We start from the raw sequence: 24,838 nt of genomic DNA on the forward strand, positions 1-24,838 counted from the left end.
GAGCATGGAATGGCACAGTGAACAATCCTCAGTGTTTAGTCACCATTAGGCTTTCTGGGCCCCCACCAAGTAAAACATTTATTCCTCCACTAATGTAGTTGGTGCCCACTCTTTCACCACTAGTTCTTCACACCCCCTCCCGCCACATTTCTAGATAATTTGACATTTGTTCTTTTCCTCCACTGTGCCCACTGGCAACGGCCCTAAAATCCTTTGAGTTTGTGTGTTGTGTTGTGTTTTGTTATGTGAGTGTATGTATGTATGTATGCATGCGTCCACAGACCCTTGCTGCCAAGTCTCGGCTCATCCCTTTCTAAACAAACTCCCAGCATGAAGCCGCCCCCCCCCCTTGTTTCAGTGAGGGGCTGGAAGAAAAGGCCGATGGGACTCCCGCGGCTCCCAGCCCTCTTCCCGCGTGGGCCAGTCCTGGGATTTTCTGCGCGACGGGGCCCCGTGTGGCAGCTGTGACTGACGCTTCAATCGGTGCACCCCGGGACACCGCAGCGCAAGGCCGCATTCCCTTCCACTCCTCGGAAACGGCAGAGAAAGACAATTACACACATATTCAGCAATCTCCTCTTCCTGGTCTGCCCACAACCACACAATCTGTGATGTGTGCCCATTTTGAGCGGACCTTAGAGAAACGTCTCTGATTTGTGATGTTTTGCAAATAAGAACTTGCAAATTAGTTTCGCTGTCCAGGCTGCCTGTCTACAATTTCATCTAAGTTGTTCTTGTTTACTTTATCCCCTGAATTATTCCTTCCCTAAGTAAACAGTATAATTCATCTCTTAGCGTTGAACCTCCCGGGATATTTAGAAAATGTAAGTCATGGAAAAATATTTGAGCCTTAAAGTGGAGTTAATGCTATCGTGTATGGATTGTCAGCAAATTGAGTTTGTCTCTGGTCTGTTGGAGCAGGGACCCGCTAGCCAGCAGGATTTGAGTCTCTTAATTGAATTATTTTGATTGCTGACTTGATTGATGGAGTCAGATGGGGAACGTTTTCCGTGAGTTTTGTCCCCACTAATTCGTCTTCCAATACAGCCAAAACAGACAGATACAATAGGAACCTGCTATCAATCACCACGACAACCCGGAGTGTTTTTTTTTCAAGAGAAATTGGCCCTTCCATGAGGTCTGAGGTCCACAAGCCTTCCAGACGCCGTAAAACCAACAATGACATCAGACAGCTGAGCACTCTAAAGTCTAATCTTCACATAATGCCATGCTAAACCCCACAGAGACCTACGGCGGGGAAAATTGTTCTTTTTTCTTCTTTTTTTGTTTAATACCCATGTGCTGTGCTTCCTCTTGTGGCACACTTTGTGTGTGTGTGTGTGTGTGTGTGTGTGTGTGTGTGTGTGTGTGTGTGTGTGTGTGTGTGTGTGTGTGTGTGAAGAGAGAGAGAGAGAGAGAGAGAGAGAGAGAGAGAGAGACTGAGTGAGTGAGTCTATGTGTCCTCACATGTTGAGAGGCACAATGAAGAATTTAAAAGTGAATGGAGATGTCACTGTCAGACACTGGCCTCCTCCTGAATCCCCTCCAGAATGACCATATTGGAAGCTGAGTGTGTGTGTGTGGGGGGGGGGGGAAGAGACAATGTCGGGGGTATGACGACCCCGCTCCATCCCATACCAACCTGCACGCCCCCCACCCCCGGCCCCTTCCACCCACGCCAAGTTCTTACGGCGGCGATTGCTGCGCAGTGGGGCACATGTCTATATTTCATCCCATTCATATGAGGGGAGGCCGCTTCATCTCTTGCACATATGCTTCCCATTAGATGCGTGTTTATTCTCCCCCGTGATGTGCACTGCATTTAGAAGCCCCTCATCGCTCCTATATTGGAAATAGCAGGGAAGGTCCGCGAAAGCAAACAGAATATCTTCAATCTTTGCAGCCAGCAGATGAAATGCACAGAGGAATTACATCCCGAGTTGTTGCTTGGACATGACTGTACTCAACTGTAATGGTAATGCACACTTTGATATGAAAGAGTTTTCCCATTATGTGGTGCTCCCCCCACAGCCTCATCTTTTGATTGCACCAAATGCATTGACTACTTTTCACTGTTCTGCTCATCTGTCTCCCACTGCGGAACATGACAGGCCGCACTGCCACATCACTCCTCTGCTCTCCGAGATGAAAGCGTTTCTCTCCAGATGGTCCCTTCATGCAGGCTGGGCCTGGCTCATTGCTGATTTTTCTACTTTCCTTTGCTGCTTATTCCTATTCATTTATCTATTGTGGCACCTCATGCACGTTGAGTTTTGTGTGTGCACGAAGATTTTTTTTTCCTCAAAATCTTCAACTATGCACAGTATATGTTGTGGAAGAACCCAGGAGAGCCTCTCATCATGCTGCTAGTGCTGTTCTGGAATAGGGTTGAGCGATTATTGTAGAATGGCCCTTATGTGGCCGACCAAATAGAGCTGACCGGTGCACCCTCCGCGCAATGAAATGGCAGCAAGAAGGGAAATTATTTCTCTTCTAGTGAAGGGACTGCAAGCAGTCACTTCAAAGCGGCACATCTGGCTCAGGCTTTAAGCGGCCTTCCCTTTGCATTAGACTTGCGTCTCGTGATGAGCCTTTGAAGGGCGCGAGCATTCCGAGCGGCGAGATTGCGCGGGCTGGGTGTCGTGGCTCGACCTTTTTGCGATTTTCCCCTCGGCTCCGCTGAGAGTAAACGCGCCAACCCGAAAGCTGCGATGTGATGGCGGAACAGCTCCTGTGTCACATTTGGATGTACATGGCTCCTCGTACCGTCGCGGAGGTGGCACGGAGGCAAGGACTCAGCTGTGGTTGCCGTGCAGAGATTAACATTTCAGCGTACACTACAGATGGTGGTAATAATGATCAGATAGCCCCTGTAATGGAGACGGCCCAGTTTGTAATGGCTTCCTAAAACAACACATGGAGCGTCTTTACGAGGCCGCAGTCCTCCCGACTATCGTAGCGCAAACGAGTGGTGTGAATGTGAATAGGTTCATGTCAAACCGGCTATTTATTAACACATGCACACATTTCAATTGAATACTGACAGCCTGCGTTTTGCCTGTTGAGTGTTATCAGACGACAGCAGTCAGGCCACCCGCCCCCTTTTGCATTCACTGTTAATGTGCCTAATGATGTGCGTCTGTGAGATTGCATCAGTCAATACGGTGTTCGATAAGGCCTCTAGAAACCCTCTAACAATTTCTATACGTCTGTTGGGATAAGATCTCCAATCTGAGGGAGACAAGAAAGATCAGCTATAATTTGTCTGGCATTAGGTAGGACACATGTACTGTCTTTTATTATCAAGAGTGGAGAGTAAACAGAAAATAGATCTGTCACTCAAATTCTGTGATAAGATGTTCCTTTTAAGACACACAAGGCAGCTGTGTCAAATAAATTAAAACAGTGTCCCAGTTAGAAGCCATCTTGGCTGTCTCTCATGCAGATTTGGCTCTTGTTGTCAGATAGTTTGTGGTATTCCTTTCAAATTGGGCTTTTGTTCTAAAAAATATCACAGTGGTTGCTTGAAAATAGTCTGAACGTTTTGTTACGTGGGGAGTGGAATTAGAATCCAGAAGCAGAAATGACACAAAGTTGAAAGGTAAATGTCTTTTCATACAAAAATACAAAGTAACCGCAGACAGCAGGCCTTGATGGAGAAGACACAGAAGAGATTCTGACACTGCCAGAAATCTTGACGTACATGTCACTGGGTAATCCACGTTTACATACCGTGAGACATCAAGCCTCTATCTATGACAGAATATACAAAATATATACAAAAATATACAAACCCTAATCAAAGCATAAATGGGCCACAGCAACTGCAAGCAACTGAAACATTGAGGATGAATAAACAGTCACAACACGTTTAGTCTTTTTTTGTGTTTTAGCAGCCCTACACTTAAAACATTTGACTACATGCTACCTTTATTTGTACAGTTGGATCTCTCGTCCCAAATCGGTCCCTTACCTCCATTAAAAATAGTGAGCAAATACCCCTGTGAGTGTGATAATAGCCACTTCTATTATAAAGCACACAGCATTTGATTGATCGGTCCCACGGTCTTGATCCCTGCGCTCGGCTGATTAAACCTATCCATCAGGTTCTCTTATCAGTGTACTCACAGATCGACCGCAGGACACTGAACTAAACCCCTCGTATTGTTGTTACACAGAAAAAGTCAAAGGCTAAGGACGGGGGAAGGGAGAGGTTTACCAGAAGTCTCTTCAAGGCCAGAAAAAGAAGCTCCCGCCCTGACGCACGCACGCACGCACGCACGCACGCACACACACACACACACACACACACACACACACACACACACACACACACACACACACACACACACACACACACACACACACACACACACACGATTTTATTGTAAATGTAATGGTTTCAAACAATGGCCTCTGTTTTCGATATACTATCTGTCATGACTGACACATGCACTTGCACACTTAGCCGCTGCACATATTGGAATAACCTTCCGGAAGAGGTGGAACAGCAGCACTGCACATTGTGACAAGAGTGTTTCCCCTCTAGAGGGAAATCAGAAAGTAATGTTTCCTGTCCACAGTGTCAGCTCCCCACGAGTGATGTGACCCCGCACCTGCTACCCGCTCACACACACATCACGTAGATAATAACGTCTCTTTCACTGACAGAGTGTCATTCGTTCGCCCGTGCGAGCGCACACACTGGTAGGCGCGTAGGTATTTGCAAGAAAATGAGGACAGTCAGTCTGCAATGATTTGCAAGTCAAATTGCCAGTTTCATAAGACGCGCCAGTTATTTTCTGAAATGCATTTGAATTTCCCCATCGTTTGAGTGACTCCTAAAGCAAATACATCCAGGCTACTAAAACCGGCATGATTGCGTGACACTTTGCTCTCATTTGCACGTGAACATCCATTCCCATCATGTTGTCAAGTAAATGAAAACATTTCTGTAAAAGCCCACAGATGGGCTTTTATGACTTTTAAGTGCTGTTTTGCAAAAGATAAAACTGCATGTGCATTGATTCGGGGATCGGAAAGACAAACAGTTTTGCAACGATAACGATCATATCATAGCCTGCATCGTCATATTCAACTCAGATAGGAGTGTCACAAACCGACAGCTTGCTTCCTCACAATCTAAACACTTAGTGGGAATCTGATGTTGACAGGAAATGGTTTATTGAAATCAAGTTGAAGCATGCCTCGCCGAGGCAGGTGGGGACCTGCAAATGAAAAAGGGGGCGGGGGGCAGTGTGTGAACTTTCTCCAACTTGCCCGCATGGCACATTCATTAACCTGGGAGCCTCGCTAATCTCTTAGCCGACTCATTTGGTCCTTGGAGAACTCCTGTGTATTAATATCCTCTCAGTGTGGCTGCTCGGGGGATGCAATAGGAGCGTAGCCATGGCGATGATTGTGTCATTATTTTGCAGTCAGATGAGTGATATCCCAGTGGGCTGAAGCTGGGTTGTCCGGGCCGGTTGAGAAGGACTGATTAGAATTGCAAATGTCCGCCAAGTGTTGTGTTTATTGTGTGTCTCAATATTGGAGACAATCAGGCAAATCAAAGCCCTCAGCTGGAGAGATGGGACCGAGGCACGGTGGGCCTCTCTGGTTGGCACCGTGTCCTCGCTGCGTCCTCCCTCCCTCTCTTACCCTCCCCTTACACCCCGTCCAACGCGTTGTGTGTGAGGCGGGTCTGAAGTACGCGGACACAGCTGTAGAAAGACAAGGAGATGCGGAAAGAGCCACTAAATCACGTGTGCTCAATCACTCGTAGCGTGGCCGCACTCTCACACGGCTCAGAAATATTAACACGTTTTATGAGAATGAAAGCGCCAGCCATAGACATAATATGCCGTGCAAAGTGCTCGAGGAATTTAATGTCTTGTAACGTCGCTCAGAACACAAATTTACTACTCATTTCATCGCTTTCCGAATCACATCAAATCAGACAGGCATTGTTATCGGCTTTTCATCAGGGGAATTTTTTCCCACCCCTCATAGACCTGCGTGCACGAAGCCTAATGGAGTGAGTACAGATACAGACAGTATGAAGGGCTCGGGACACCTGCTTGTAGTTCTGGAAATGGATCCTATTGGCGGGGTGCCCTTGTTATGCTGGTTGACAGGCGGTGGTGCAAAACGCCCCAAGCGAATCGCTCGTAAATGGTTCTTCCTCAACGATCGGCCATTACCTCATTATTGACTCAGTGTTTGTACACGATTCGACCAAATCCATCTGAAAGCCAGCCAATGGTTGTTGCTGTGTGAGTCAGGAAGCCGCTCTTTTGGGCTCCAGCCGTAATTGCCTCTGTTAGTTGTGCTTTTAGTGTTGCACTTTTAGTGGCACATCCTCTCTTAGGTTGCTCATGTTTCATTTGAATGCTTGTGTACAGACTGTAAGACAGCCAATGCTCGCGTAAGAACACGAGGGAGGATATTTGTGCTTATGCAGGGCCCTGGGCCTGTGCGGCTCTCAGGTCGTACGCATGACCAGTTGCCACAGGCATGTCGAGGCCCAGCTACGGGCATGCAGAGCGAGCAGCTCTGACTCCAAGCAAGTGACTGTTCAAAAGCTCTTTTCTTTGCACTTGTTCTGCTTAAAGCAAAATGAAAGTTAAAGGAAATACGTTTGCACGGCAAAGACATCACTCTCATCTGCAGTGACTTGTGAGGCTATCGTTCGACATCTGTGTTTGACGTGATATGATCAAGAGTCAGCAACCATGAAACACAACAGCCACTGTCACTTTTGTAGACTGTGGTCTATTTTGTGCCTTTGAGCATGGCAAGCAGTCAGAGAGCAAGTCTTAGAATTTTCTCGGCGTGTTTGCGGGTGTTCGCGTGTGTGTTTGTGCGGGCGGGCATGGGAGAAAAAGGGAGAAAGAGAAAGAGAATTGTGTTGGATCGCAGACGTGGCGGGTTTGCAAGTGTGTGAAACCAAAGAGAGAGTTCAGGAGGTGACATCTCATCAGCTGTTTGACTTCTCCCCAGTTTCCCATGGAGGCGCGTTCAAGAACAATGACGGGGAAAAACCCACCAGAGAGCAACGATTCAAATGCCACAAAACATCACTGTTTGTCATTGGCCTGAATTATAGGCGGCCCCTAAGATTATAGGCAGCGGAAATGGATGAACGACTAGCCAGGCCAGTAGTTCCATATCAACAAGCACAATTCATCCATCTTTCCATCTCCGAGCGCCCAACACAATAGCCGGAATACATTAACATAGTGTTTGTTTGATGAGAAGGGCATACCAGAGACAGTTTGTATGTTCCTCCCTCTTTTTGTTGTCCTCCACCCTGGCAGAAGAATTCTGGACTTTTGTTTGTACTTTTAGTGCATTCATTAACACATGATTGTGTATAAATCAGTGTTTTTCAACCTTTTTTGAACCAGGGCACGTTTTTTTTCATTGCCATTTTTTTGCGGCACACCACGAACCATCTCGCAGGAAAGAGGCAATCTTTGACGTGTTGCCACACGGACGAATATTAAATTAAATTATAAATATTAGTCTTTTCAGCGCGGACACAGGACAATGACATAATACTGGCAGAAAATGATTAATAAATGTTTGTAAAATTTTACATTTGAAAAAGGGGCATTGGGTAGTTTCTCACGGCACACCTAACGATCTCTCACTCTCATCTCTCAATTTCAAATCACTGGTATAAATAACCATATGCCACTGTACCATAAACTTGAACATTTAAACCTTACCCAATATATATATATATATATATATATATATGCGCACATGCACACACAAATGTATCTATATATCTGTAACAACAGCAGCACAACCTGGAAATATTTTTAACAGTGCCTTTTGATTGTACCACAGTGCCAGTAAACAACAGAGGCCAATTCTGGATTTTGACAAGGACTGTAAAAACGGGCATTTTGAGTGGACGGGACACTATTTTCTCTCCATTAAATCTATGAGTCTGTCGGTTCCGGGTCTATTAAATAGAGACTTTGTGAAATTATTTTCTTATTGAACAATTCATGGCACAGTTGTCCTGGAAGAAGCAGGTGGGAGCAAAGCGACACTTTGGAAGATGTTGAGGTTTTGTGAGCTGAAATTTCTGTGTTTGTGACGACACAGATTACAGCTCATAATATGCTAAGAGAATTAATTCTAGAGTGATCGATAAAATTAACACCAGTGATTGGATTTCAACTCAATTGTAAACCGTTCCTTCGACTCATATGGGACCCTGTTTTTGTGCCCTGGGCAAATGTAGCGCAAAGTGAAGAACGACTGTTTGCATGGGTGGGGTTTCCTTTCCTTTCGTATTTTCCTATATTTCATGCAGGTATAACTGCATATAAGGGGGCTTTTGCGCCATTGTGTGCCGTTGGAGAAGGTAACATAGCCAATTTATGGCTAATGGTCACGGCTCCCCACATTTGCACTAAAATCAAGGCGGACATGCTCGACATTATGGATGACATTGGCAAGTGTATTTATACACTTAAAGGACAACCGACGTCTCCGGACAAGTTGTGTCCATAATTTGTAACATGGCTTCAAATGACTTCTACTGAGCGTATTTTAATAAGATTCCACCGCATGTAGCTATATTTTACGTTTTAAGACTTGCACTGAATATTCAGGAAGTCTTGTGTTTGAGTTGGTGATGATTCCGTACGTGACATCACTAAATGAACGCCCCTGACCAAAAAAAGAGACTTTGTAGCAGTCCTTCCATCACGTCAATGTATTTTGCTGTACTTGTTTGGTCTGAAAACCTCGTGTTGCACCCAAAAGCCGCCAGATGGCGTCCAAGCTCCATGGAAGGAATTTATCAGCCTGTGGAAACGGGCTGATTCATTCCTCACAGGATCTGGGCGACATTTTTCTGCCTCTTTTCTGGGACGCTACATTGCAGTCCAGATGCCTCAAAATGACACGGAATACATTCTTTAATCAATTGCAAACATGTATGCTTTCCTCTTCAGAACTATTTGAATCATATTCATAACTGGATGTGTAACAAGAAAGCATATTCTCCGAATCTGAAGCCATTGTTTTGATTTTCCAGCAATGCAAGACGTGTTGGCGTGACGTCACGAACTGGGGGCGGGACTTTCTGAAAATGCCCAATTTGCAGCTCAATTTTTTTGGCAGATTTTGGACACTTTAAGTCATTTTCATTGGTGTTTTGCATTTGAATAAAAATATCATACTGCGTGTTTTGGGTGTTTTAGATGCCATAAAACGGTTTTCTGATGTCAGTTAAGAAACAAAAAAGTGACGTCGGTTGTCCTTTAAACTTTAAGAACTCCCCTTGTGGATGATGTGTTCGACCATGCGATTGCAGACCGCCTTGCACCCAGGTGCACCAGAGTAGTTTAATAGAAAATTTCTTTGGTCTACCAGCATGCAACACAGTCTGCCAAATTAACAAACATGCTAAATTAATGGCCGATGGTATTTTGAATTAAAACCAACCAACCAACCACCAACCAGAACAATTTATTCTAAAAGTTACTTGACTAAATGTAACAGACTAAATGCAGCACATATTTTAACACTAATGATGTACAATTGCACTTGCATACTGCACACTAAGACATAAGATGCATAGTATCACATGACAAACTAATGAAGAGAACTGAGGCATTCCAGGCAAATTAACCTCAAAATGCACCTTTTCTCTTAACCACTCTGGGCGTTGCTTCATTATTCAGTCTAAATCCGTGATCCAATGAGTTTAAATGAGCCATGCTGAGATAGCAGAGCAATTGTCAAAAATTGAATTTAACTGTGACTGGCTCAACTGAATGCAAAAACAATTAAAATTGCTCGGGCCAAGCTTGTGTGCGACCGCGTGCGTTTATACATGAGCGTGTGCACTTTTATTAGTACAGTGATGTGCTGATTAGGTCGCATCATTAAATGGCTGGTTGCTGAAGTGATGGTTTGCTTATAATGGCGATACAGAGAAGAAAATGGTTGCTGCTTAACGGCCTATGCTGCCTGCTTGGCTTCGGTAATGGTTAAGATCCCCCCCCCAGGTTTGTCCCTCAAGCGCTGGTGAAACTCAATCTTTTTGGAGAGCGGGGTAACATTGTTTGCCAGGGAGGTCTTCTTGCTCGCTTACCTCCTGCTCTGCTCATTGCTGATTACAACCTCGCATTGCAGGTCCAGCTCTTGACTTGGGCTCTACAGCTCTTGGTCCTTGGGGCACGGCGCGGTTGGACTGTCAAGCAAAATATCTCTTTCACTCTCCTTTCTTTCTGTCTCTCTCTCTCTCTCTCTCTCTCTCTCTCTCTCTCTCTCTCTCTCTCTCTCTCTCTCTCTCTCTCTCTCTCTCTCTCTCTCTCTCTCTCTCTCTCTCTCTCTCTCTCTCTCTCTCTCTCTCTTTCTCTCTGTCACAGCAGCTCTTCCACATCCCACACGTGTGTTGGGCAGGCTAGCGCAGTGCTGCTCAGACATGTTCTGACACACATATATCTACAAACACAGTCACACATTCAGTGGGTTCCTAGCCCGGCGGGTTTTGGCAGCCACTGTAGACTGGGCCTGTGGATAGATCTTTACGGAGCAAGCAGAACCCATCTGTGGCTGCTCCTCAGGGATGAAAGGCAGCTGTGTGTGTGCGTGTGTGCGTGTGTGTGTGTGTGTGTGTGTGTGTGTGTGTGTGTGTGTGTGTGTGTGTGTGTGTGTGTGTGTGTGTGTGTGTGTGTGTGTGTGTGCGCGCGCGCATGTGTGTCAGAAAATGTGTGATGACCAAGCTTATGTGTGTGTTGGTCACACAGGAAGCTATGAATGAGGTTAAACTTAAGGAGAGTCGGCTTTTGCATTGAAAGAAAAAGAGGACAATGCATTTTATCATGACGGACACATTCGTGAAAGACATCAGGTGAAAATATGCAATATTGACTGACCCTATCAAATGTAAATAGATGTCACACTCTGACACATTTTATACAAATTTAAACCTATTCCCGCATACTTCAACCTAATAAAACACTTACAAAAAAGTATTCTTGAACAGCTGTTCTCAATGCTCTCCGTGTCAGTAAAAGGAAGACTATCGTAAAACATCACACGAAAAGAAGACTCTCTGGCTCACATTCTCCAAATAAAATGTAGAGTGCTTGCCTCAACCTATATCATATTATTCCCAGTTGAAATTTCATGTAATGCAGCTACATAAGCCAAAGCACAATAAAAAAAATCTATAATGTCATATGCCATTCAGTATTACCTGTTCATCACTTGAAAACTTCATTTAAAAGCAAGTGAAAGGCAAAACAAAGTTTTATTTAAGGAGGTCATTTGATGTCAATAGTTTTTATGTGCACAAATCTTAATTTATATCCAAGTAAATTATTTTTTTTTATCAATCAACCCCGTTCTTTTTGGAGAAATATGATATGGACTTCCTATGATATTATTGTTTTTTTGGGGGGACTCAAATGCAATTCATAATGCGGACATATTGTAGCCGCTGAAGCATAAACCTGCTCGGAGACGCCAATATAAACATCTGGCTTGAAAGGAAGAATAAATCTGATGGACCATCTATTTACTGTCTGTTCAGAAATTGCTCACAGCATGTTTGAAAATGTTTGGTTTCAAAATACAACACCAATCCAAATGTTTGAGCTTCATTTTCCAATGGACTGAGAAAGTTCAGTCTTTTGTCATTGGAGAATCTTCAGATGATGATTCTGATGATTACAAGTATACAAGTGAAAAATCTTCTGCAATGTTGTAATTGCATGACTGTACGATTTTTTTTTCTTCTCAGAGGTCAATGGTCTCCTCTGCTCATCCAGCTGATGGATGCTCAGTGGAGACACAGCGAACGAGCGTCTGGCCCTCATCTTGCTGTCACCGATACTGACGCTGACGTTCAATCATGACCGCACGCAGCCCGTGTTTTACTGGCCCACTCTTAAAGAGGGATGGGCTCGACTATGAGGAAAACCGCAAAGGCCATGAGAAGAAACAGATTATGCTCCTTGGACTCCATAATGACTCCTGACACTCGTCTCGCTCAGCAGTCCTCTTCAGCCTGTTCGCGTACAACCCGCTCCACTTGTTTCCTCCTCGTGGCAAGGCCATCTGGGTGTCATCTTGTTAGCTCATTAGGCCGCCATGTTAGCCTCCCCCCGTGTGACAGTGATCGAGAGCGAGCAAGTATTCAGCCTGTTTGGTGAACATGGGAGCTGCGTGTTTGTGTGCGCACCTAAAAGCTTGTCTGTGCGCAACCGTTGTGAGTCACACAGAATGTGATTTGCTCTACGTGCCAGCCTGTTGACTAACTCAAGACTGTGTGTGTGTGTGTGTGTGTGTGTGTGTGTGTGTGTGTGCGTGCGCGTGTGTGTGTGTGTGTATATGTGTGTGCGAAAAAGAGGGAAGGTGTCTGCCTTCACACGTACAAATGGATCTCTCTCCTCTGCAGGGTGATTCGCTTTCTTCCTCAGTTCATTTGTGCCTCTCAGACTCGGTGGTCACATCTCGCCCATAATGCAGTTTTGGAGGGCTCATACGTGATCCAATTCCACTGCTGAGTCAAATCTACAATCGGGCTCCAATCGTTGCTTCTATGCTAAGCAATTGCAGAGCCATATGGGCTTTTGTTTTGTTTAATTTGAGAATGCTTGTCTATGTGGCCTCCTTGTTCAGGCACTCCCGTGGAGGTGACTTGTTTACTCTGCTTAGTGTGAGAAAATGTGTGTGTGTACCCTGCAGGCTGCGTATTTATATATGTATGTGGGTGCGTGTGTTTGTGTGTTTTAGTCTATGGGAACATCTTTGCCCCTGTGCCAGCCAGACACAATCCCGTTTTCTATACAAGCACTTGGGTTGACTTTGTAGTCACGAGCTTGATGAGCAACATGCTTTCTTAAGACCATAAAAGTTAGAGGGAGGCACCTTTGAGACTGGCAGCTCTCATGACTCCAGAGAATCCACTCAAGCATCCTGACAGTGACAGCTTCACCATGCATGTCTTTGTCCATAATATGAAACGCTCATAGGAAGTCAACAACTCTCAGTGGGCCTGAGCAACTCATGAGGGGAGGCAGTTTACGCTCGACCGCCTGGCTGTTTCTATCGTGCGAGCTTTCTATCTTGAATGGATCTCATCATGTTTTGAAGACGAAACAGCCCCCAACGAGCAGATAATTATTCCACATTGATCGTGAAAGGAGGACTTGCTGTAGCCTGTGTAGCTTATGATGAAAAACAAAAAACAAAATCCCCAGGCTATTATGTTTTTTTAAACGGAGCTTCTGTTTATACATATTACACAACGCAAAGATCTCTGCTGCAATACACAAGAGGAGTGGATTTGCTTCAATGAATAACTTGAGCATTCCCTGATCTGTCATCAAAGAAATCCATATCTTGAATCTTTGCAAAGTTGATCTAAAAGATATTGATGCTTTATGTTAGGTGTCCATGGCAAGAGTCAGACACCACACTGATTGTGTGTGGACTGAAGAGCACAAATGCTAATTCGGGAGGGAATAATTTTCCTGCTGTGACAATTACCTCATTGATAAGGAGGGTGTTGGAGTACCTGGTGTGGCGTTGATTGCGTTGGTTGATGTGGGGTTGTTTTCACACTCTCGTGTTCATTTTAAAGGTCATGCAGTAATTGTGAAGCCATAATGGAGAGTGTGAGGTGTTTTATCTTACCTATATCGGATTGGATTAGCCTTTATTAGTCTCGTCGTGGAGAAATTTACATTTCACAGCAGCAAAGTTATGAAAGTAAGAGGAAAGGCAAGAAAGAAGTAGAAAAAACCCCAGGAGCTGCTGTAAAAAAACTGAATAACAAATAATGTGACACGGCACAAAAGACAGACAGCCATTCAATCTTAAACACTTTCTGCACCCTCTTTGTTACATGAAGCAGTTCAAGATGAAAGAGGAGAGGATCAAAGCATTCTTTTCACCAGTGGATCAGAAACATCATGGTGGAATGTGCTCGTCTGCTACAAACTAAATGTTGAAAGCAAACACGAAGCTGTAGTACCCATTGACGAAAAGAGATCGTCTCACATCTCCTATCCCACATAAATCCGCTTCAATTCCAAGCAGCGACAGTTGCATATACACATCGGCCCTCTGGGTTGCCGCTCCTTTCTTCTCATCACGAGCTCCTCAAGCCAGGCATCCAACCAGCCGCAGACTGTCCAACTGCACCGACATTTCCGCTGAACAAAGCGGGGGGTGAAGATGCTGCCCATTACAGGCGCAGAAAAGCACAATTGCCTCAGAGCTGTTACGGTCAAATAGCACTGACATTCATCCCAAATCACAAACAGTGCTGGCATATTCGTGCTGCCGAAAAGGTGCAACCGCTCAGCACAGTCTCCTTCTTAATGAATGTTGGAGCCAAAAATTCTGAAAAAACAAGCAGTATCCATGCCACATGACACACAACAACACAAAGTGACAAAAGAAAACACAAAAACAAGACAAAAACAAGCAAGGCTCGTGAGAGTACTTGCTGACGGCTCGGGTGCCATCTTGGACTTATCTGCATCTGCGCTGTTGGCTGATAACCCTCTGGATGTCATATTGTGGATCATTGATTTTTGGCCGATATGTGTGACATATTCATGCTGCTGATCAGCAGGTACGAATCAATTCAATGCTGTTACGTTGTGAGGGAAAGTATGTGGTTCTTCCTCTCCCAGCTCCCCCGTTTTGGGGTCCATCCTTTAAGTTAGCCAACATGGATGCCAGCGTGGTGCTCAGGGCTCAGGACTGATTAGACTGGGCGGGGCTGGTGTCGGGGTGGGCGTAGGTGTGGGCCGACTTGAGGCTCTCTGAGGGAATCTGAGGGGGCCTTCGTGTAGGCGGTGTTTTTTTATATGAAAGTCGTCAAGGCCTGGGCGAATGAATAGGGTTTTCTCAGAAGGTCCAGGATGCACCCCACAGTGCTTTTGTATGCTCTCTCATCCGTATGTGTGCGCGTGCGTGTGTGTGAGAAAGAGGGAGGGTGAAACATATGTGAGATCATGTGCTCATATTCACCAGCGGAATGTAAAAAAAAATACAAAATTGTGTTTTTTAGGGGGTTTGGGAGGCAGGGGTCGGCTCTTTTCCGCTGCTGCGATGTTTTCTGTTCTCTGCTCTGTGCTGTTTGTATAAGCTCTTTACAGGATTCAGCTCACATTGGCTCCATCCAGATGAAACAAAACCATCCTCTTTTGGGTTGTTATCAAAATAATTCTTGATATTTTGTTTGGTCCAGCAAGATCCACTTCATTTGACGTGAAGAGATGCGGCCTGTCTCACATTGAGGGATTTGCCTCCCCATGAACTTAAAATTGTATCTGCTCTGTGGTTTCTCTCCACACGAAAACTCCCTTCATCAACATCTCTTCCAAAGTCCCTCGACATCATGAATGAAAGATGCAATTCATCCTCCCTTTTGAAACCATTCTCCCTTTTGACCTCCACAAAAGTACAATAATCTTTAGTCCCACTTCCCCTCTCTCCATCGCGTGGTTGTTTGGAGCAATGGATTGCTGCTGATTAAGCCAATCGAGAAACAAACGGGAGACCAAGTGGCAGCCCCACCAGTTTAGTTTCACATCCTGGATGTGAGTTAGCATGCAGCTTGCCAAGTAGAGGGCTTTTAAACTGGGCTAAACACTAATTGCTGCCCTATTTCTTTTATGTTGCTTCTTTCCCGTCTGTGCTGGTGCTTCCAGACCTCCACGGCAGCCGGAGCCTCATTACAGCAGACAGTTGACAAAGGCTGGGAAACAGAAGCGGGATAGCAATCTAACCGCCGACTCGAAGACATGCTTGGAAAATTGAATCAATGACAGGGGCCGGCTTGTGATTAAATCCTTGAGGGATTTGAAGACATTGAGATTTTGGAAATCTTAATTATTCATCTAAATGGTTGTTTCTGTCTTTGATACTGTTCCAAATGGTATGGAAAACGGAGAATTAGGCTGCATGTGAGTGCCGGGATTGGTGGCCCTTTGAGCAGAACTCTTACAAAAGCAATATCTACAAAAAGGATTACAAAGGACCTACTTGATGAGTGAGACCATTTAAAGTCTAATTGTGATCGTCTTTCTTGTCTCAGCGCTCTGGTTTCTCGCTTGTTTGCCTGGTATGTTTTTTCTTGTCTGTGGGTCTGTACGGAAAGGGCAAGTGGAGGGGCAGAGCCAGAGAAATGTTGAGTAGGTGGATGGCTGAAAGGATAAAGCAAGAGAGGATGGGATTGTAGACAGAAAGAAAAGACGAGAAGCCGTGAGGTATAGAGGGGGAGGCGGGGAGTAGACGGGATGGTCAGCAACAAAGCCATGTTGCCATGGAAATGTGTTTATGCCTCACTGATGCATCTTGTAGTTCCAATTAGAGACTGATTGTGATGACACACGCACGTGAACCGGTTGTTTGCGTGTCTATATACGCACGTGAACTCAAGCGCATGTGCCTAGACACGCACATGATGGCTGGGCATTGCTGCTGAAAATGCAGAAAATTATTGAGACATTGGACAAAGGATTCCTTGCGTTCTCACTCTTGTCTGCCCTTGAATCATCACAACTGATCCTCTGATCTTCACGAGCAACCGACAATGGCTCCTCACCTTCTTTCAAGTTTGCCTTCTTATGAGGAAAAAAAAAAGAATTAAAATGTAAGGTCGGATGCACCTGTGTTGGAACCCTTTTGTCAAATCCACTCTGCCTTCATCCTTTTATGTGATTGAAGGCATTTACACCGTAATGTCTCTCTCAGGATGCCCATGAATGGTGAATGGCCTTAATCCGATCACGTTCATTTTCATGGGGAGTTAGTCTGCGAAACTGTGACTTCTGGAATGATTGCTGTATACCATGGCTGCCTTTGTTCAACACAGGAGGAGGTATATGCCCATCATCCAATGCTGACGCGATCCTCTTCTGTTTTATATATTAAAAGTACTCTTCCCCAGCCCATCTGAAGTGTCATTTATTCAATCGAGCCGTGATGAAACACAGCTTGCAGATAACATGAGATTATGCTCTCAGAGAGAGATAGCGCCCAGTTCTGGCCCCTGATGCCTTCTTAAAATGGGAGGGATAGGAAATAACAACAAATGCATTGCGCACAGCTAAAACCTGCTTAAATCTGCTGGTATGGGCAGATTTTACAGATAGGATAGCTGCTGTGCTCACTGTCTGCGACCATCACGCATTCACACACAGAAAAACGCACGCGCACATGCACGCGCACATGCACACATACACACACGCACGCATGCACACACTCGGTCAGTCCGGCTGTCTGGGTGAATGCTTGGCTAACTGGGACAGCAGAGCTGAACCATGTTGACATTTTAAGCCTCATACAAGTCCAGAACAATGATTCAGCCCAGTCTGACCTCCCAGCCCCTCCTCTCTCCTTCCTTTCATACCGCAACCTCAGCCCATTTTGCTGAAAAAAATATCACACATAAGCACACATACAAACACACACACACACGAATGCCCAAACACACTACAATTCCTCGGTGTGCCCCCATTCCCCGCTTGCCGCACACACTCACACACATACTTGTCTTCCGCTCACGCCCTTTTGTGAACAAAAGAGAATGAAGCCGATCTGATTGAGTTGGTAGAAGCGAGCGAGGTGGAGCGGTACAGTAAAGCCAAATGGATTATTTTAATCCCCTCGCAGATGATCAGCCAGTGGGAGATGAAGCAGGCAGCCTGACCCTGCATACCGTTTGCCGCCTCATACTTGGACTTGTGTTGTGAACTAAATATCATGTCCAAACTGGCCTTATATTTAAAGGTAGTTGCGCTTATGGTACATTCTGTGCCACTGTTCCTCTAATCCTTTTACTGGCTGCCATTTTGTGTGTGGCCAGGTTGTTTCCTTCCTTTGGTGTGCTTTTTTTCCATCCTGTGTATGAGCGTATTTGTGTCCCTCAATATGGTCAAGCTGTAACTTGTCATGTTAGTGGTCCCAAATTAACAGCTCTGCCTAAGAGCCAATGCTTTTGGACTTAAAAGACATCCATCCAGCCATCCGTCATCTCAACTGCTTTACATTACAGCCCAAACTATTAGGGCTATATAAACTGTTTTGAAATGCTGTGGCTGCTCAGCCAGACTTTTTTTATGACGTGTTACTTACAGCCTGTCTTTTTCTTTTTTTTTTGCCTCGCAGGTTTGTTGCTGGCAAAGGCCTGATTATCTACCCAGACATCGGTGACAAGCTGGATATCATCTGTCCCAGAGCGGACCATGGCAGAGAGTATGAGTACTACAAGCTGTACTTGGTGAAGAGGGAGCAGGCGGAGAGCTGCAGCACAGTCCTTGATCCAAATGTCCTGGTCAATTGCAACAAGCCGGAGAAGGACATCAAGTTTACCATCAAATTCCAGGAGTTCAGCCCTAACTACATGGGCCTGGAATTCAAAAGGAATGTCAACTACTACATCACGTGTAAGTTTCCGACTAACGATGATGTATTGTTGTCAACGTTCAACATTCATTGAATGAGAGAACATGTAATATATTGTCTCACGGTTTGTTGAATATCGACGTGTGTCCGGGAGCTCCTGAGGTAAACCGTGGTTCAATGTGACTACATGGTAATGCACCAAAATCATCTAATTGCCAACTGTTGACAGTCCAAGTACAAGTAAATTCTGTTTTCCCGACATGTTTATATTCTGGGTAAGGCAACATTCAGCCGCGTAATTGCACTCTCCGACCACCCCCCCTCCAGCAGGGTCAGATTTTGATATTTGTGATGACTGCAGGTGGCATGGTGGGCGAGAAGCGAGCCATCCCCCTCACAGTGCAAAGGTGCAGGGTTCAAGTCGGTCTCCTACTTTTTCCTTGAGGAGTCCGGTACCTGCGTGGGTTTGTTCTGAGAACTCCAGTTTCTTCCCTTATTCCAAAAACATGAATGGCAAGTTATTATGACCCTCTAAATCGTCCCTAGGTGTGAGTGTTTGTCTGTGTGCCCTGTGCCTGGATGGCAACCAGTTCAAGGTGTACTTTACCTACTCTGCCCAGAGACAGCAGGGGTTGGCTCCAGCACGCCTTGTGATCCTTGTGAGGATAAAGCGGATCACAAAATGGATGGATGGTTGGTTGATTTGAATGCCATTTTCGGATGAATGCAGTTCCAAGACCCATTGATTCTAGATTTTATTTGAATGACTGTGACATTGATCCTATTTTGCAAAATGGCATCAATCCTCCGTGACAAATTGACCACTCTTATTGTCTCCTAACTTGTTGCTGCTTGACTAGGAGTGTGATGGACATTGTGGATATGTGCCGATTTTATCAGCTGAAATCCTGACCTGGCATAGTATGATACACACATGCACGGCCCACCCTGGTTACTCTTCACTCAGGTGTTGTGTCACATTGGCTTTGCCCCCGGCAAGATTAGTTTAAAAAATATCATTCATTATTTTTAAAACTGAAATCTGTTGAGGTACTTGTAGCGTTTAGGGTTTTGGGGGAGGAAATTGCGCGTTGTTTTTACAGCGCATAAAGAAAACACACATTCCACCACAGCCAGCACCAGCATTTTATGACTGTTTACATTATAAGTCACACATAAGAAAAGCACTGAAATCTGACACAATGTTTTACTGAAAACGACACAAAACTTTTGGTTTATCAGAATCTAAGGATTAAGAAATCTTTAACGACACCTCATAAATAACGGCACTGGTTGTTGGACAGATGCTAATATTCCGGACCCTTCTCACAGTGCCTTTGAGCAAGATACTCCGCTAGCTTGAGTGCAGCACTTTTTACATGCACCTATACTCCCATAGCCCTCCTTGCATGTATGCCAGCTGCTTCTCAACCCACATATACAACTGTATGTAAATTGAATTTCACTCTGAAGTATTATTTATTATCGGTTAAAACAAATCAATTAAATGAGAGACGACAACGACAGTCTTAAAAGGTAGCGAGAGACCAGTGTTGCTTGGTCAAACATCGGTTAATTCTATCACAGAAGAATTTATGGGATAATTTTTTGGCTCAAATGTAAACTGAGCATTGCCCTAAAAAAATCAGCGTCAATTTCATGTAATCTCAAAATCTAAAATACTAATTCAGGACATTTGTTGTTACAGAGATTAGGTTTAGGTTAGAGATTATGTTTTGGTCCATACGCAACCTGCATTTTAGAAGAGAGAACAAGGTGGGAATCCTTACCTATCACATTTCATTACATTTCATATTACTAAAAAAACATAATTTAAATTTTTAAATGTCGATGTTTTCTGACATTGGTAAATGACTTCATGTGAGAGTGGCAGATAGAAAGGGAAAATGGTTGAGTCATAATTTACATCATAAACTGGGCCTTAGAGGAAAATGTGTGGCGGTGAGTTTTATTTTAGAACACAAACGCAATCCAAAATGTAAATAATTCCATTTAAACAATGGCTATGATTTGTTAATATTTAACAATTAATGGCAATAATAGTTGATTAAAAAAGTTACTTTTTGGTATAGATTGTAATACACTATATAGTTCCTAATTGACCCATACTTTTGCTAAAGTAGCATTATGCAGCAATAATGGATACTTCATTCCACAGGGGAGTAGATGAGCTTTCAGAGCAGGTGAAGGATTTGAAACATGAGTTTTTGTTTGTAGAGCCGACAACAACAACTTTATTGGCACGCTGCAATGTCTGCCGTGTAATAGTGTATTGATGGGAGCAACGAGGAGTACTTGGCGTCGCAGTGTTTCAGCTGGCGGGCAGGCGGCATCCAGGCGATGGTGCATCATTATTAGCCTCACATACGCCACACGCGCAGATGTTGTATTTGTCTTTGTTGTATGCTAATGCCGTTGTCCTTTGCAATAGGAAAAGCTCACGTTATTTCTTACGCCGCAGCCTGTGCATTACCTCACCCATTTCAACTATCACGTACTATGTAAAGTATAATAGCCATGCCGACTGCCTGCGCCGCGTGAATTTAAAGTCAAGAATGCAGCGAGAGGTGAGCACATTTGCGGCGTTTCCCGTACAGTAGAGTTCACCGTATGTTTGCGTTTGAAAGCATGCCTTTGTGATTGTTTCCCCATTGCCCGAGGTGGGAATGTGCTCCACCTACTAAGCAAAAGGATGTAAATCCACATCTAAAGAACCAGCTTATCTGCTCTGATTTATTGTTGAGCATTGCAGAAAGATACAATGTGAGGGCTCATTCCAAAAGTTCAGCCGCACTCTGATCCTGTGGCCCCATGTGCCTTTTCCTTCACCTCCACCGCCGCCCTCTTCACTTTATACTCCATCACCGAGGTTGAACAAGCAACAAAAGGTGTGAGGTAAAGTAAGCAACAAATGGTGCCTGTTTAGGTGGCTCTCCGCTGCCCTCGTGTCACTGCAGGGGATGTCCACCACTTGATTCCGGGCATCTCAGGCGAGCTCTGACAGACATGAATGTGTTTTATTGTGCGCCTGTGCGTGGAATGGGAGTAGGGGATGGTGGCAGGGCTAAAAGTCAGAACGTACGGACAAAGGGTCACAGAGACACAGCAGGGATCAGTAATGATAACCCTGCTCTGATCTAAACTCCAGACCAGCTCCAGCCTATGCCATCCATCACGCACACGCACGCATGCACACACATAACTAAACAAACCGGCTGCATTTCATTGTGTTGTCTAAACACAGGATTTGGAATGAGATGTTTGTGTGGAAAATAGCTGTGCTGGGTTTAGAGGCTGGACAGCTCAGAGAGCAGTGACTTGAGACAGCAGGCTTTTTAACAAAATTAATTAGGGCAGGGAAGAGGAGAATATAAATGCATTCATGAGAGCTGGACAATTCTAGAAAAAAATACGTAATCACAATTATTTGAACTGAGACTGAAATCACAGTGATTCAAGCGTTTCCCTCCCCATAGTTTTCAAAACATATTTATTCAACTCCTAAAGCTCACCTACACAAAATTATGATCATAGCTTCATGCCCATTGCTCACCGCGACTTGAACACGTTATTCCTGAACACACTATTCTGTTCTTCAAGTACGAAAGGGCCTTGTAAATTTGGAGAAATTGGAGACTTTTCATTGTTTGTTTTTTTTTTTTTTTTTTTTTTTCAAAAGCATGACCCTATAATATTTATTTCATCTTGTGTTTTCACAAGTCTTGGGACTCCCTAGGCTAACTTGGCCTGGGATCTTGGAGATAGCATTTTGTGTAGAGTCATGTAGAAACATGCATTGGTAAGATAGAAAAAAAAGTCCTTAGTATCCTTGTAATTTGAAGAAAAATAATCATCGAAAACTCCTTTTTTCAATATAACTGGAAAGCACAGGGAGAAAATTAGTCTGAAGATAATCATGATCACTTATACTACACACTTTCAATGCGAGCAGCACTGCGGCGTTCCACACATTAAGGTAAAAACTTTGCTTCTCCAATGAAGTCATTAATTTGTGAAATAAAAGAAATAAACAAGCATATAGAGTCCAGCCTTGATATGGAGTCCTTTCATTGCCTTTTCCCTTGACTTTTCTTGTAGAATTAAAGGTAGTGGCTGTGACTACGTGTTCTGTCAAAGGCTGCGGCCACAAGGCAATAAACAGCGGCAGCCGGTCTTCGCATATCCCCTCTCGACCTCTCCCTAGATTCCTTGTGTAGCCAGCAGGGTAAGCCTGATCTTTCTTGACAGCCGTCACTCCCCATCTCAGTGTGCCATTGAAGACTCCGACATCCATTGACTTCCTCCCCATAAAGCTGCCGCAGTGGGGCACATGCCGCCTCACCTTCAGAGGACTCTCACCCTCGTATGACTTGCAAGTAAACAGCGGAGGTGTTTGTACCCCTTGTCACTCATTGGGCTTGAAGCTAAATCGCAAGAAAGTACGAGCAGCAAGGGATAGATAATGTGTGTCCAAGGATCAACCAGTTATGTCAATATTTGGAATTACCTTTTGTTTGAACCGACGGGTGGTTGCTCAAGCCATCTTTGTAGACAGGAGGACTTTTGACAGCTGTATTTAACACCGTGGGATGACCTCAGCAGTGCTCACACTTGACCGGATTAAGGTTACAAGTCATCTTGCACATCGCCCATTGTAATTTTCCTTGGGGTTCTTTCCTACATTTCTTTACAATTAACAATCGACACATACACTTTTACTGTTCTTTCTCTCTCCCCGCAAACGGATTGTGTGAACGCTAATACAGTTTTACTTTACAAGGCGGCTTGGGTTGAAGTTGAAGGTCAAGTATGAAATCCCTGGCCAGGGTTACATCGGATCAACCGATTCCCCCTTACCCTACATTTGGCAGGATGTAAACACACCACTTCAATACACATGTATGAATTCTCTCATACAATACACTCACTCACATTGGATTTGACACCAACTACGTCAGGCCAAGACTCCGATACCGCAAAAGAAGTAATCTGTGTCAAAAAAAGTTTGATGTCATCACAGTCATCTTTTAGAGTTAAAATGAAATCACTATAATCAACCCCCTTCCCAACCCCCTTAAATGACAGGCATTTGTCAGCTGCGCTCTTGAAAAGACAAAAGCATTTTGAGTGTCAGATTATAGAGATGCAAATGGCTCACACATTTCCAGCTCACAATTAAATGGGTTTTTAACATCTGGTAACCTCCCTCGGTCAAATCACGCAAAGATTTGAATTAGAGGCAAGAGGCTGCTGCAGATTTTCTTTTTGTCTAAATGGCTGAGCCACATGCATGCTTTTTATCAATGTAGAACAAAGGACAGACACTATTATTGCACATTTATCAGTCTGGAGACGTTTCAAATCACTTACAGAACCAGCAGCAAGCTCAGATGCTCTTACTTTTGACATTAAAGCATTCTAAATGGATGAAAACTATTCCTCCTACAAAAGTGTTAAGATGCAATTTTACATTTGTCATATACCAGTTTGTGTGTTGGCTTGAAAAGGCTTGCTTCATTTTCAATGGAAACTTCACCGGAAGAAAATCTGTGTTGCTCATTGACTTGGTCTAACTATCATTGATGTTACCGATTAGAGGTTTGGGTCGTTAATCAGTAATACTTAACGGATTTACTTTTCAAAGTAAACCTCGCTAACAGCTCAGGTTAGACCCAGCGGAACAGCAATGCGCTGGATAAGGAGATTTAACCCCCGCTGTCTGAGTGTTTATGGAGCAGCAATATAATATGTAACTTTGTGCTTGCTTTGCAAATCTATCCAAGCTGCCTGTGCGACTTCTCCTTTGGATATTTCATTCTGAGGGGGTTAGCAGGCACAGCGATATTGCCTTTCGTTTATTACAGAGGAGTTTGTTTATAGTGAGGTACGGTGTGGGCTAAAGGGGGAGGATAGGGTGTTGGTGGGCCTTCGTGAGGACGTGCTTGCCTGCTTACGTGGCCAGACAAGTGAATGGTTGTCACTGGTTACGAGCGAAGCCGTCTATCCCAGATGATGTATTCATGTATTCATCTCAATTAGTTGGCTTCGCACTTCTCCTTACGCCGGCGCTCAGTCGAGCGCCGAGCTTACCTGATTAGAACACTTTAACCCCCGCCTCGTCGTCTCCCCCTCCACCAATCATCCTCAACGTCACTATTCAGCCTTTCAGATCTCCAAATGTGTTTGTACGCCTTGCTAAGATTGTGTAAGTCACTCTCGCTGAGATCTGCTTTCGGCGCAAAATCACACAGACAAAAAGACTCCTATTCTTGTTTTGTTTTGTAGTTTTTCTCAAGCTCATTTGCCAACCTCTCACACAATGTTCCCTTTCTCCGTGAGCCCATCTCAAAAGTTGAAAGTAAGCCTCATCGTTTCATTTATTTCCGTCTGCAATGTCAAATCCATCTTGGGG

The 24,838-nt window shown here is 44.4% G+C and overlaps 1 protein-coding gene across 1 annotated transcript in view; it reads left to right on the forward strand.

The window, feature by feature from the left end:
• Positions 1-24,838, forward strand: part of efnb1 (ephrin B1) — a 73,264-nt gene that overhangs the window by 10,402 nt on the left and 38,024 nt on the right. The window contains exon 2 of the mRNA XM_088989555.1: positions 18,169-18,446. Coding sequence (XP_088845681.1) covers positions 18,169-18,446 — 278 coding nt within the window. The remainder of the gene's footprint in view (positions 1-18,168; positions 18,447-24,838) is intronic.

Source organism: Hippocampus bargibanti, linkage group LG02 (genome assembly GCF_051943395.1).
Source record: "Hippocampus bargibanti isolate YZ-2025 linkage group LG02, ASM5194339v1, whole genome shotgun sequence".
NCBI classification, from domain to species: Eukaryota; Metazoa; Chordata; class Actinopteri; order Syngnathiformes; family Syngnathidae; genus Hippocampus; species Hippocampus bargibanti.